This window comes from Plectropomus leopardus, chromosome 6 (genome assembly GCF_026936395.1).
Source record: "Plectropomus leopardus strain MGB_pleo_1.0 chromosome 6, ASM2693639v1, whole genome shotgun sequence".
NCBI lineage: Eukaryota > Metazoa > Chordata > Actinopteri > Perciformes > Serranidae > Plectropomus > Plectropomus leopardus.
Window position 1 is genome coordinate 8899274 of NC_142181.1, and position 15634 is coordinate 8914907.

The window sequence follows — 15634 nt, forward strand, 5'->3', positions numbered from 1 at the left end:
ATAATTTGGTTTTGTCTTTGTTTTAATTACCATCTGTCTTTTGTATTAATTACTTGAGATTCCAGATGCACCGGACTGGCACACTTTCTCCACTCGTAAACATATAATATGAAGTTCACACTTGACTCATTAAGTTATATAGCCTATAATGTGGAATCAACCACGTAGGCTTGAGGCTGTAAAACACAGGGTGACGTCTTAAACAACATAGCCGGTCAAAGCATCGAACAAATATACAACAGGGTTATTCTGGGCTGCAACAAACAGCCAAGTTTGCAAAGTTAGATGGACCAGTAGATCTCATGCTGTTGCCCTCTAACAGTGCTAAATAAGTTGCATCGTCTCTTGTAATTGGAACATGGTATTCAAATTTGAGCGGAGAGAGATCTGAGTGGTCCGGGTGCACTCGCTAAAGTGCTAACGTAGGTTATGAGGGTGTGGAAGTGTTCAGAGTTCTGTTCAGTAATTCTTAATGGCTTTTAGCATCAACTGTAATCATTTATGACATTCTCTTCCTCTGAAATGACCTTGTACTTGTACTGTCGCCCCATGCAGCACTTTATTTCTATCACTATTTAGACAGCTCACCGAATTCACGTGCTACAGTTCTGCAACCTTATTGCAGAACTGTAGCTCACACAATATTTGTGTCTTCTTCTATATGACTGCATGGATTGTGTGTGTCATTGTATGCATATGTAAATTTAATGTTCTGTTTGTAGCAATGCACGCTTAAAAACATGTGTGCATCACTGTGCTTGTACCCAATGTTCCCAGGTTCACATGGATCTCATCATGTATATGAGACAATGCAGTGTGAAGGTATGGCGTGAGAACCCAGTGAATGCTATGCAGCCTTCTAAATCTATCAGCTTTCATCATCACTCGCCTGGCATCTAAAAGTCACATGCATTCATCCACAAATAAGTGCCTATACGTGTTAATGTGACTGTTGTTTTTGGTTTCATAAGCTCTTATCCACAGGTGTGCACATGGGAGCATCACTCTGTGATGTGTGCATTTATTTATGGGTGTATGGAAACATGCATGATAGTTTTCACACTTTTATTGTGCACTCTGAATGCCTGTATGTGTGAAGCCAGTAAATATATACAAGCCCTGCATGTATTCATGTGGATCTGCACTACATTTGGACCAGCAGTCTGTCTAATGCCAGTTTGTGTGTGTGCCGGTGTTTGTGTGTGTGTGGTGAGAACAGCTGCGATATAGAGCCTGTCGTGGGCGTGAGGTAATTAGTGCAGAAGATGATTGTATTATTTGGACGGCCGACCAGCGCCGGGGTTCAAAGTGAAGGGAGGCAGGTGAGCTTGTACGGCCTGCAGCTGCATGTTAAACAACTCAAATGGAATCACAGAAGTCCCGCAAGCGGGGAGGAAGAGTGAGAGAGTGAGAGAGAGAGAGAGTAAAGGAGAGGGGGAAGGTGAGAAAAAAGCAGAAAGAAAACGAGAGTAGCAAGCCAGGAAGGGACAATGGTGAGAAGCCAGTGGGACAAAATTACCACTGGTGAGACAAAACCAAAGTGTACATCAAGCTGTGTCTTTGTCTGCGAATTAAACTGCTGCCAGTGTTCCCAAAGAAACTCACAACAACAAAGTTAGCTTCAGGATGCTCTTTCTCATACAGTTGATAGATTGTTTGAAAAGAAATGCCACATGGCATTGCTGTCCTACAGGCTACACTTGGAAAGTTATCTAAACTATGGCCACAATCTAAACTTACTTCTGCATCTAAATTACACTAATATAGTCTAATATCTATAATTTACAAAGGTGCGTTCAGATGCACCGGAAAGAGAAATTTGTGTCTTTGTGTTTCTGCAAACAGACTGTATTGTAGCACTTCTGCAGACTGGATTTTCGCACAAATGTCCATGGCACATTGGCATATATTTGCAAAATATACTGCAGCTTTAGTTTTCTTTAATGACTATCACTGTAAGTGAGAGCCATTGTTGCCATGTGACTGTGCTGGATGTCCCTTAAGCTCCAAAAATTATTTTTTTGTGGCTGCATTGTGCAAATTTCTCAGTTTTTGAGTGTTTTCACTTTCTCTTTGCGCTGTATCTGAGCACACCTTAGCACAAATCAAGTCTTGTGTACCTGCATTGACTGTAAAGTTGGTGTTGGGAAGCCGCACAGACATCCACATGATGCATATATAGTAATATTGCATTAGAATATGAGTTAGATGCATCTCAGTAAGGCAGTATACACCTCAGTAAGTACGTAAACAGTGGGCTGCAGCTCTGGCTGTTTAGCATCAGCATACTGGTTTCAAATATCAAGAATGTGTTTTGTTCTTTCAATCCCACATTCATTCTCTATGCTTCTTTGCTAAAAAAAAAAGAAGGAATGGTCTGACTGAGCAGGTGCATGCAGTGACGTACACTGTACCTGTTCTGGCTGGTTGGCATTGGACAGCGGAATCACCATCCAGATGATGTTAAGGTTGTTGAGGGCAGCGCTGGTGGTGAAAGAGCAGGGCAGGACGGCTGCTTGGCCGCGGGCCACCTGAATACTGCTCTGGGACACTGTCACATCCAGCGCCCGCACACACACTGCAGGAGGAAGGAGGCAATGATCAGTATCTACCCAGTGGATAAGCACATACTGTATCAAGGCATAAACAAATAAAAAACAGAACGGGGATTGTAGACATCTAATTGTATAATTAAAACTCCCAACCAATACATCTTGCTCAATCTCTCTTATAAATCTTTGGACTTGGTAAGAGAAGCTAGCTAGACTTCCTTAAGGGTATTTGACCTAAAGGTTCAGTGTGTAGGATGAAGGGGGATATATAGGCAGAAATGGAAAATAATACAATAAATGTTTTCTTTGTATAACCATTTAATAACAAGTATTGCTCTGTATTCATTGCCTTAAAATGAGCCGCTCAAATCTACATAGAGATTACCATGTTGCACCGCCATGTTTCAATTGTAGCCCAGAATGGGCATACGAAACACATGCTCTAGATAGGGCCATACACATATCTGCAGCAGCAACTGTAATTAGCAGCCTCTTTGCAACGAGCTGTCAGAAAAACATTTTCTAAGATGAAACTGCCTTTTTTTTTTTTTCCAAATCACTTCAAATCACCAGGTCTGTTTGTATTTAAGGGGAAGAAACCTCTGCAGGCGATTCGGCTTCTTGTTAAGACCTCCTGAATGATTGGATCTCAAGTTTTGAAAGAAAAATGATGATCACAGATTAACAGGTGCTGGGCTAGCAGCCCATCTCCATCATGCAGAACAGTGTTGACAAAACACTGATTTGTTATGTAAAATCGCTATATTCAGTGTTTTACAGGTAATAATCATCTGTCGTGTTTGTTTTTGAGAGGAAGATACCTCTGTGGATAATTCAGCTCCTGGTAAAAAAAACCTCCTGAACAATGTACACTAAAGGAATTTTTGCAGGGAGAAGTTTTAGCTGATCTGCAAATCCTCATCGCTATGCCACTAAACTGCCCTAAATCTTACACACTAGTCCTTTAAAGATCATTTATATCAGTGATATTAAAAATCATGCCACCAGTGAGTCAAAGATAGAGACTGAGGGACAGACACAGACAGAGGGACGGGTCTATAAATACAAATAATAGTAAGCAAAATCTCTGTCATGTACATCTAAAAGCACAAAATTTTAAAAGACAAGGGAGTCATCTATAATCTCTCGGTGTGCCCTCTCTCTGCTGCCTTTTCATCTTTACAGCAAAAACAAACATGATTTCTGAACCAAGCTCCTCTTCTAAACAAACATCTAGACCACACTGTGAAGGATCACATGAAATATGTAATAGTTAAATGGGGAGACACGATAGGCTGTCTTTTGAGTTATTCATTCCCTAAAACAACTCGCTTCTTGCTGCTTTCACAGGAACACGGTCTATATCAATACATACTAAATGAACATGACAAGTGGGGATAGTAATGGTTATTTCAGATACAGTTTGCTGCTTCTTGCCTGCACAAGCACAGTAAACAACCATGATAGCTTGTTGTCTTGTGGTCTATTCTCTCAAATGAAGGTACTGAGGAGCAGCTTCCCCCATCTGGACTCAGCTGTCAGCCATAACAGACCCACAGTGAGAAATATGTACATGCAGCATCCTATTTCTAGAACAGCTAAAGACATTAAAGCCTAAATTAAGTTAGATCTCCCCCACAAGCATGTATCCATGTCCAAAAACCCCAATGGGAAGTAATCTTATCTAAACATGGTGAGGAGGATGATGGCACTGATATGATTACAGAAAATTGATCATGTCCTGTGAATCGTTCTTGTTAGTGATAATGTAAGATGATGATCTTGCCATAAGCCAATAGCAGAAACCATCAGCATGCCATTTGCACAGTACGTAGGAGTCAAACCAGATGTCAAATCCAAGCACAAAATATATATCAACCAACCATACATCTAGTTATTTGTATTATAGAATTATTAGAAGTGTAATTTCTGCTGAATTTGGGTTTTGAATATCACTGACTGTAATATTCTCGCTGACAGACTGCCTGTTGCTCCCTCTCTGTCTGTCCGAAACCTGCAGACTTCCTACGCTTTCCTTCTGCTGGCAGACACCACACGCCCTGCAGGCTCACTGCTGGCACAGGGGAGATAGGCAGCGCTTGAACTGCTCCACTCAGTTATGGTTCATATGAGATATATTCATGAAAAGACTTGTCATAAATTATGCAAGCACTAAAAGGCATTATATTCCACTTGAGTGTCAATATGTATCCTTTACAGTAGTATTCCTCAATATAACTCAATTGTTCAAATAATAACACTGTATATTGGGCAACAGTCTCTTCAACATGTACGTCATAATGCAGCTCATGAGCTCCCGTTACCCCTCATGACTCCTATAATCTCAAGACATCATTAGAAATATAATAAAAACCAAAGTATTAGGTCACTACTCTAATCTGATGTTCTTTTATCCTGTGTGTGCACAATGTTCACTTCATGTGCATCTTAAACCTATGTTCATATTGGAAGATTAGCAGCAAAGAAGGGTCACACAAAGGTTACGACCCAAACAGCATGCATGCTTGTATCGGCAGCATGAGACCAGTTTAAGTGTTTCTCATGATCACATAGATATTAAATGTCTAAATTTAGGGAGTGGGAAAATAGACATAGACAGATTGAAGAGGAGAAACAAAGAACGAAAGAAAGAGAAAGAGAGAGAGAGAGAGGAGGTCCTAGAGGAATGAAGATAGAAGGAGCATCTTATCGTCCCTAAGCCTCCTCCAAGGCAGCAGTCTCTCATGCCCACAACAGCTGGAGGGCTCATTTCAAAACACTGGATTAGGGAACCTCTGTGCAGAGAGGCTGTAAGCTCCCACAACCAAAGAAGAAATGCACTCACAGACACACAAACACAAACACACACACACACACACACACACACACACACACACACACACACACACACAAAAAAAAACCCAAAAACAAGCGCACAAACATATGCACACATGTGCCTTCCACCACATGGCATCCCACCCACTGCCATGCACACTATCTCATCACTGCATGTCACCGGTGACATGTATAGTAGCCCTTTAGGGACACATGTAAGAGACGGGAACAACTCGACAGCTCAACAGCTAAATGGCACGGTTGCTTGGCATTGCCTCATCATTGCACACACTTCTGCCAAAGCTTTATGTTGGCTCTGTAGAGCTACTCTTGGAGCATGTCCTGTAGACAACTGTTCCTCCAGAATGAATACTGTAAAGGGTTTGATACGTAAAGGGATGAATGGTGAGTGGCTCATTGTCAAATATGGCCACCAAGATTAAAAAGAAAAAAGAAAAAAAATCACAGTATGATGTGTTTTGTACTATTGCAAAGAGGACTAGTCAGAAGCAAACACTACACTAATTTTAGGGAAATGCTCTCAAAGTCAGGCCGTGTTTGGTACAGTAACTGCTTTTTATGCTTTTACGTGTTTTTTTCTTGTATGTTACTTTGCTATTCTTGCCCAGGGCTGAGTGCAGCACAGAGATCTGCTGTTGTCTTCATGTCTCCAGGCTGATGTGCATAGATGTAATGTAAAATAGCTGTCCATCTCATTGGGTTTACCATCCAAAACTCGTCATTTTCTGTTGCCCTTTTTTTCCCAGCCCTTAGCTGCCCCGAGGCACAGCTCAGCATGACCCAGACCAGGCTACCTAACAGCAAACAGCAAAAACTAACCACGCTAGTTCTCCCTGATGCTGACCATCCACTGTCCACAGTTATGTATACATGCAACAGACACTGTATTATCATTTTATTAGGCCGCAATCAAAAACTTATGGGGTGCTGTTGGTTATTGGAATCAGTTATATCAGGTTTTGAGAAAAAAAAAATCCTGCTTGCATGATGTAATTTTCATTTAATTAAAGTCCCTGACACATCAAGCCAACAGTCAGTCCAATGTCAGTCAATGTTGGGTTGTCGGTAAGCGTCCCTTTCCCTTGTCACTTCGTGTCCCACAACGTTGGCCCTTGTCTGCTTTTTCCTAGCAATTCATCATGTTGTGTCAGGGTTGTAGAAGGCAGAGCCCGTCGGTTAATGAAATCACTCTGATGGGCAGTTCAGCGCACGAGAAGAGAAACAAAAGTGAAAAAGTACACCAAGTGGAGTGAGTAAGGCCAAAACAAACTGACTGGTTATAGAAGGTAAGATTATTTTTCTTTCGCAACTTTAGTCAAAACAGTTTGTGATGGTTTGAATTGTTGTTTACGGATGTAAATATGCTTTGTTCTTTCAACATTGGATTGTGTTGTTAGAGTTAGCATCATGACGGGCTTCCAGTTTCCCTTTTTGAATGACGATTATAGATCACCGCCATCCACTAGGGATATTTTCTTTCACGCAGGAGCACAATGTTCTTGCTGCTTAGCCATCGCTTGTAGTTTTTGCGGTGCACTCATGTGCATGTGAGACACATACAATGTGAGGCGACATAGCAGACGGACTTTGCACCCCTATGATGTTGGTATAATACATTTAGAGCTTTGGTCACTTGCAAGCTCATTTGAATGAAATATATTTAAAATCAACAAACACATGCTGACTTATACAGCATCTCTTTAAATATAGATTGCCAAAAATACCATTTCACTGTTGACTCAGTCTGCAAAATTTAGAAATTTGGCAGGTTTTCAGTTCATCTATGAGCTGCAAGCTTTCACATAGGCTACATGAGCTTCCTGGAGTTTTTGGGAACACTGTCAAGATGAACAAATCATAAACCAAAAATATTTTTTTCACTCTTATTAACAGCAACTTATCACCTCCTGTTGTATTTTTCATTTTGCATGTTTTTTGCCGATAGTAAAATGTTAAAAAAAAAAAAGGAAAATATTACTTGTTATATATTTAATAATCAGAGAAAAAAAAGTTCACACCACAAATAGATGGGCTATGTAAACTGTAATAAAATCAATTATTTTACACATAAGATTTATGTATTTATTTGTTTATTAATTAATTAATTAATTTATTTATTTCTGTATACCGTTTTAACCATTACTTAGTTTTTGATATCAGTTTCGGCATTTTAGCATATTATCCATATTTTTTTGTGTAGCAAAAATGACAAAGTATTGAAAATCAGGCGGGAGGAAGTAATATGGGAAAAGGTGGAGAAGAGGTGGAGCTAAGAGAGGAACAAAGTGGTTGGACTTGTGAGCAAGTTTGGGCAGTAATGGACAAGGAGGAGGAGAAAAGCACAAGAGAAGGATGCACAATGAGAAGGGAGGGACTGAAGTCAGACAGGCAGGTACAGAGAGGAGGAATGAATAAGAGAAAGGGGAGGAGGATAGAAGGAGGTAAGGCAAGAGGAGGGTGCTGCTGTTTCCAGAGAGGCCTAATTGATAAAGTCACCTCAAGCAGCGCTTGCAGTGCTTGTGGAGTGAAGAAGAGAACCAACTGGCTCTGTTAAACAGCTCTCTCTCCTCATTTGAGAGCCAAGTGTCAAAACTGCTGTTGATTAATGCATGAGAAAACCATACACCTCAGAGAGCATGGAAATGTGTGTGAGTCTATGTGGTACATGGGTGTGTGTGTGCTTATTCACTCAGTCAAGCTAAGGTGCAGCTATGATGGGATGGAGAACAAATGCAGGGTGAAAACAACACTTCCACTCTCACTCACTCACTCACTTACTCACTCACTCACTCACTCACTCTCATAGACAATCCTTGCTTGGCAAGTCATTTGCATCCTGTGTTTTTATTCATGTGGCTCTTTTATTCATACGCTTTACTTTTATTTCAGTTTCAAACAGATGCCCCTCATGCTGTGACGTGATGAGCCTCTGGCACAGCTTCAGTGGGTGGGCTGGGACAAACAAAGACACACAGAGACACACCTACACAGGCATACACCTGTTTAAGTACGATGATTGATAATAGTGCTAAAAGTTTGACTAGAGAAAGTGAACTTTGACACCAAATGTGCACCCAATTTCAACATCTTTGTTTTCAGGTTTAAATCTAATTTTCCATGACACACCAATAGTATTCAGATTTTTAAACCAGACAGCAGCATTAACGTCACAGGCGGCCGACTTCATGCGTGATAGCCACCTTTTGTCAGCTGCGTTTTCTCTTTGCATGAGAGCTCTTAAGAAGTGAGAGGAGAAGGCAGTGACGAGAGATCGAGCATAAAATCATGTATCTCCTGCTTCAGGCGTGACAGTTGGCAGCTCTGATCACATTTCATGTTTAATCTGCATCCCTTTTGAATCTCTCTTTGGACTCAAACGCAATTTGCAAGTGCCTTAGTACTTTAACCTCCACACTAGAAATGAATTTACTACAATAACAAAAAACAAGCAAACAGCAAAAGCATGAAATGAAACACAAGCATGCACACATGCACACATGAACTATGTGTACAGACACCTGTGCCCACACACAAACAAAGCTCTGTGTCCTATTCTCTTGCAATAGACCCAGGGGCTTCATGATGAGCTGTGTTCATGTATGGCGGACCCTGTGATGTTACCGCTTGCCTGCGAGGCACCAGGGTGAACCAACGAGCAAGCAAAGACATCCGTGTGAAACTCAGGTGGTATAGTTGTGTACCCAGCTGCTCGGTGGGACTCATTAAGCACCATGCTCAAAGCACTGCCCAGGTGAAAATAAAGTCACAAACCAACTAATTTTTTCTACTTAAAGGGTATTTAAATGAATGTATACTGCTATAAAAACACTTTAGTTAGTTTACATAACTAATAATCTTCCTTAAATCTAGCTTTGAAATAAAAAAAAGTAAAGTTAATGGGATAGAAAATGTGTTTTTTCACGTTTTTGCCAAGAGTGAAGCCAGCCAGAAGACTGTTAGTTAACTTAGAAGAACATGGAATGGGGGGGAAAGCAGCTAGTCTGGATCCACCGATACATTATATCTTGCTTGTTTGTTTGTTTATTGCATACAAGAATCGAAGTGTAAAATGGCCTTTTGTGGGCGGCTGCAGATCAGGAGGTAGAACAAGGTTGTCTACTTATCAGAAGATTGGCAGTTTGATCCTGGGCCTGGGTCCCTACTGAACTCCAAATTTCCCTCGATGGCTTTGAGTGCATGTGAATGATGAGCAGGTGGTGCCTTGTATGGCAGCCTTGGCCAACAACAGCGAACGCGCACAATGGGTCAATATGACATAGTGTAAAAGCCCTTTGAGTGGACGAAAGACTAGAAAGGTGCTTTACAAATAAGTCCATTTACCATTCTGATTTACATTGGTTAATGTCTTTTACTGTTTCACGGTGGAGTCTCCATGGAAAGTGATTACACGCGACCAACACCACAACTTCTTGTTTATACACAGGTTTCATACAGATTAAACAAACATACAATATGTTAGTTGGTGAGTTGGAGAGCTGTTGTTGGGTGGACTTCATTAGCTATGGGTCGTTTTTTTTATGCTAAACTGGCAAACAGCAGCCATAATAAATGCATGTGAATGGTATCAGTCTAAAGTAATTCTTAGGACGATGAGAGTAAGCTAATTTCCCAAAATGTCAGTCTTTTCCTTTGAGCTTCTGATGCAAGCGATGCTTTCCATCTGCCTGCCAGGCTTTTGATGCTATACATATACCATATAATCTCTCTTTTGAATGATCACTCAAGCTACATCTGATAGTAGGAAAGCCCTGTTATTAACTTTAGGTTTAGATAAGGCTGTAAGGGGATGTTAAACATCTGAATAAACAAACTAAACCTTTCGGACAGACCTGTTTATAACCATAGTCCATAGGGACCACATAATAAAAGGTCCTCATTTATATTTCAAAAGGAAGCAGATGTTGGTTCTGCTGTGTACAAAACACACGAACTGTGCTTGCAACAGAACTGCATGAACTAAAGCTGAAAAAAAAACCTCTGCCTGCATGCAGTGTCCTAGTTCAAAGGTTGTGCATATTTTATTACAACTGCTTGATCAGAGCTACTGACTACAATAAAGGCAAAATGATGGTGTGTATCCAGAAAGGTGGTACATAAATAATGTATTTGAACAACTGGTACTTTTTCAGGTTAAGCATCCCAGTTGGGAAAACTCGATTGTACACTCATTTGTGAAAATTCACAGTCACTGGATGAGGGATTTTAACAGGTCAAAGGGGACGCAGATGATGTCAGCTTAACGTCTGTCAGAGGTTTTGCTCACATGACTTTGCCCATTTAATCCCTCCTTTCCTTCATTTGCTTTCCTCGCCTCACCTCCATTTTTCCCTCTTCACTCCGTCCGGCAAACCCTCACCCAATGAAACAGCCTTAAAAATCTCTTGCTCATCCTCCCCCTCATCCCCTGCCCTGCCCCTCCTGGTTGACCTATTAGCCACGAAAGCCAACTCCCTGACAGGGCCCACTGACTAGCCCACATAGCTTAATACTCTCCTGTACTTAGTCTGCCTAGCCAGGCTTACTGCGCTCCTAATGTGTTACTACTATAAACACAAGGCTGCACATACAGGCTTTAGCATGTAGTGTTGGTCACAGTATTTGCAAACAGCCTCGCTGTCACAGTCTCACACTCATGAATAGAGAGTCTGTCACATCTGAATGAGTTCACTCTCATTTTAGCTAAACCACATTATTCTGGAATGCATTGCAAAGATATTACATCTGTAGTATTGAAGTAAACCCCTTACCCTAACCCCATTCCCTAACCCTTCATGCTTACCGTGCCTTAGGTAAATGACATAAATGCTTTGCACTTTAGCCTGGTCTCATTTTGTGTACAAACAAGCATATATCACATGAGTAAAACGTACCCACTTAGTTCTCGTGAGATTACCTGTTTGAGATGTTGCAGCTGACTAGGTTTATGTGTGCTTCTCTGACATTTGCACAAGATCTGTCTACCACCCTGGACTCAAAATTGCACACTATTTTCTTTTTCGTTTTAATGTGATCTAGGTTGCATAAGAAACATTGCAAAGCAACTGGCTCGTTAAGGTCCTAAAATTCTATATACTATATGGTAACATTGTTAGAAGTATAAGGAATCACTACTCACGTGAAGTGTTAATTATCATTTAGAATATAAGGAATATTTCCTTTTTTAAAAACTACAGTCTACAGTCTGATTACTTATGTGAATTAAATGTCACAAAGTTATCGTGAACAACGGGTGATCAACTAAACTAGTGTGCGCGGCTGTGTTCACTGAGCGAGCAGAAGGTTAAAGTAGGCCACTGCCCTCGTGCACAGATAAGCCTGGGCATTGGAAGACTACTGCTAAAGCAGCAAACAGATGGCTCTGCACATGCAGCCCTGGACACAGCTACACACACACACACACACACACACACACACACACACACACACACACACACACACACACACACACACACACACACACACTAACACACTCAAACACTGTCAATGTCCAAAAAACATCAAGTACCAACTTCAGTGGAGTACACTAATCGCAAATATACAGCTCTAATCAAAAACATAGCAGCCATGCCTGCTAATACAGCACTAAGGGGAAAAGAACAACAACAAAAACAACATGTTGTTTTGCGAACTTCCAGCACGTGTTGTTTAGTTTGTTGTTTCATATGACAGCCGAGGAACCAAACCTGGATTTCCCCTAAGAAACAGACTCTTTTCCTGTCAGCCACCAGCCACCTCTGGGTGGAGTAATTCCATTCCCTTTCAGACTTGCATGTTTGGCAAACCTGTCACTGTGTCTGCATGTAAATCTAACATCCTGGCAAGCACACTGATCTGCCAGTAATATGACATGATTGGCAAGGGGTTCTGTTTCGCTATTTGGCAGCTGCCATCCTCAAGTCCCTTTTAAGTGGGTGACAACAGCCTGGTTCTGCCAAATATGTCTGGATGAAGCACCAAAGTGTGTCTCTATGTCTAGTATAGGTACAGCTAGTATAGAGGTAAGAGTTAGCGAGACAAAATGTGTAAAAACTGCAGCATTCCCAAAATTAAGCTGGCATGAAAGCAATCATCAAAAATTTTCCCCAAAAGTTAATCAAAGAAACCACCATAAAGAGTTGTTTGTAAAGGGAAATTTCCCACAAAATCATTCAAAAAATATCACTTTAGAGTTTTCTGCCGGTGTTTCAGTGAAACCACTTAAACTATTGTGTTGTTTAAAGATAGCGCTGGTTCCCTCTAAATGTCAGCAGATAAGGCCAGTCTACAAGCACTCTCTCCACTGTCTGCACGCCACAGGTGAACACAAATACAGTCTAAGCTTCTCAGTCAGCCAGCCAGAGCCTCACAATGCCAGCCAGCAGATAATACTAGTGGACTATTCCTGGAGCATGCATTTAGCCTAAGGTAACCTTGTCTGCTACACCTTAGTTGGTAATTGGCTTGTAGGTACAGATTGCTCTTTTTCTTAATTGTCTTAACCTTCTTTTTTTTGTCTCTTTTCCCACTCTTTCTGCCTAGTTTGATCTCCCCCTCTGTGCATCTGCCACTCTGTCTTCCTACCCTTCACTGAAGACTCTGCAAATGAAGACAGTGATTTTAAGCCCGCCAACACTGGCCAGGCCTCCTGGGAACAGCAGTGCTTCTGTGGGTGATTTGGTCAGTACAGTTCTCCAGCAATAAGGGCCAGCAATGATTTATCGCCCGTTTGAGTCCCTCTGTGGCTCACCTTCAGGATGAACCCTCTCTAAACTCAGTGCCACTGATGTGTCTTATCGGAGGAAAGCAGAGAGTGGTGTTGGAAGGTGCAGCTAAGGCTATAGCTAGGGCAATGTGCTGTACCACATCTGATTTCAGATAAATAGTTCAATTTAGGAAACGTACGTCGTACTGCTTGAGATATGATGAATTTGTATTACTTACTAACTATAAAGTCAGAAAAACAAAAAACTAAGAGTAATCAAGCTATGCCTTTACTGTTGTGCCAAAAGTATTAAACAGTACCTGCATTAATCAGGCAACGCGATCTGCTGACTGCTTCAAGTTGAGCAGTCATTGTTTTTCTGTGCAGTCTACTCCTGGGGACGTTTTGGTTCCCAGACTTTCCTGCGGAGTGAGTGCTCTTGACTTTCACACTGCTCTTTGTGGCTGCAGACATACTGCTGAGAGACCACACCGTGAAGTGAAGACATGGTGAATTTACAGCTCACAGCAAGTTAATACGATACAGTATCTTGCTCTTGTTAATATCTAGTGTCGGCAAAAAGCGTTGCACATGTACAATCTGTCATTAGTGTCGTTAGCTTGTTTATGTGAATACCATTGTTGCACTGAATGTCCCGCAGCGCCCATTTAAACTTGAAACTTTGAATGGGAAACAAAACAGTCAATCAAATATTTTCATTAAATTGCCAAATCCAAATCAAATGGTATAATTCTGAGTTGGGTACAGCCCTAAAACACACACATATGAAAATGGAGAAAGTGGAAAAAGTAGTTGTAAAAAGTAAGCATGCACAAATACACCTCTTTAACTGCCAATCCTCAGCATGCGATCTTGCTGTTATTCTACTGAAGGTTAACTTTATTTTATTCTGTTTTTTACCTGGATCCATCATTTCCATTTTTTTGTGTTTGAGTGACAGCCAGCAGCTGTGAAAAATGCTATAATTAACTTATTTTTTTTCCCTTTAGAAGGATTAGATTACGAGAATTGGAGAAATTCTGTTGTACCAATGTTGCATTTTAGCCTGTAAGCATGCTATCTGTCAGCAGAAACCAGGTATTAATGCATCTTTAAAGCCAGAGCTTGTGGAGGCCGAGTTTCTGACAGCAGTATGTCAGATAATCAGATGGAAATGGAGTCAGTCAGAGGACTGTAAGGAATAGAAGGATCAGGCCAAGGCCATTTCCCTACAGGAGTTACAGCAACTTCCTACTTTAATATCTCTAATAGGGAAATGCTTTTCGTTAATTTTTCTTCTGTTGATGTCAACATGGTGTCTGTTATAATCTGTTTCTTTCTTTCTCCTTTCTTTCTGGTTTCTCATTCCTTATAATTAGTAAAAACAACAACCTAAAACATAAAATGTAGTCTTATATACATACACACTCAAACTTATGCTATATTTGAAACGGCTGAGCATCCATTGACTGCTCCTAGCCAGTTGTCTCTCTCTCTCTTGCTATCTCTCTCTCTCTCTCTTTCTCTTTCACTCGCTCGCACGCACACACACACACACACACACACACACACACTTGCCCTGAACTTTGTTGCTCCAGTGTCAAAAAGGGTTTGTGATCTCCCTGAGGACAGCTGCTCTCAGCTGACTGCACCAAGACATATGACCAGCCAAGTGATCCATGTTGTTATTTAGAGGAGAAATAATAACAAATATTGATTTCCTTCAAAAACTCATTTTAATCTGATTTAAAAATCTTTAAGTTTTCTTCGCTGTCTCATTTAGTGACGCCATGAACAGATCAGCAGAGTCAGGAACAGTAGAGGGGGTGGGCTGACATGGATTATTTCAAAATGGACATTTCCAATTTACACTTTTGTGTAAACGAGACTCTTGATGAATAGTCCACTTGTGCAAGGATATAATTTTGCAGTGACAAATATACTTTTAAAATGAAGTCTCTGAAGTAGAATGTGATAGCTCAGGCCATATTACATTATTTTTATGACCTGCAAAGCATATATTTCAAATAATAAGAAAGTAAGAAAAAAGAAAATAAGCAAAAAAAATCTTACAAAAAAGCTCAGCCTCCTTTGATTAAATTTATTGCATCACCAAATGATTTTACATGTAGCATTGTTTCATACCCTTTGTTACAGGAAAAACAAATGATCATCTGTGGATATGATGTTGTGTCAGAGCTTATAGTCCCTAATGGAAATGTTCATCAGTCAGTCATTGCTGGCATGATCACTGTCATTTTTTCCTTTGATTTCTGCCTCAATCAGCTCTGATCTCTCTTACTAATGAGATGTTAATAATAAAAAAAGAACTACATCTGAAACAGTAATTTGGAGAAACCTCAAAAAGTGTTTCTGTGTGGGGAGTTTTGCCCTTTTTAGCTTGAACCCTTTGATGTGTACTTGTGCCTAGGTGTTGCCCAGCATGGTTGATGCTTTCTAACTAATTCTGCTTTTGGATGTTTGATGTAGGTCAAACGCTGGCTCAGCAAACACTGGGAAGCAG

General features: G+C 40.7%; 1 protein-coding gene across 1 annotated transcript in view; it reads right to left on the reverse strand.

Moving 5' to 3' along the window:
* Positions 1-15634, reverse strand: part of igsf11 (immunoglobulin superfamily member 11) — a 111268-nt gene that overhangs the window by 18053 nt on the left and 77581 nt on the right. The window contains exon 3 of the mRNA XM_042486841.2: positions 2415-2578. Within this exon, the coding sequence (XP_042342775.1) occupies positions 2415-2578 (164 nt within the window). The remainder of the gene's footprint in view (positions 1-2414; positions 2579-15634) is intronic.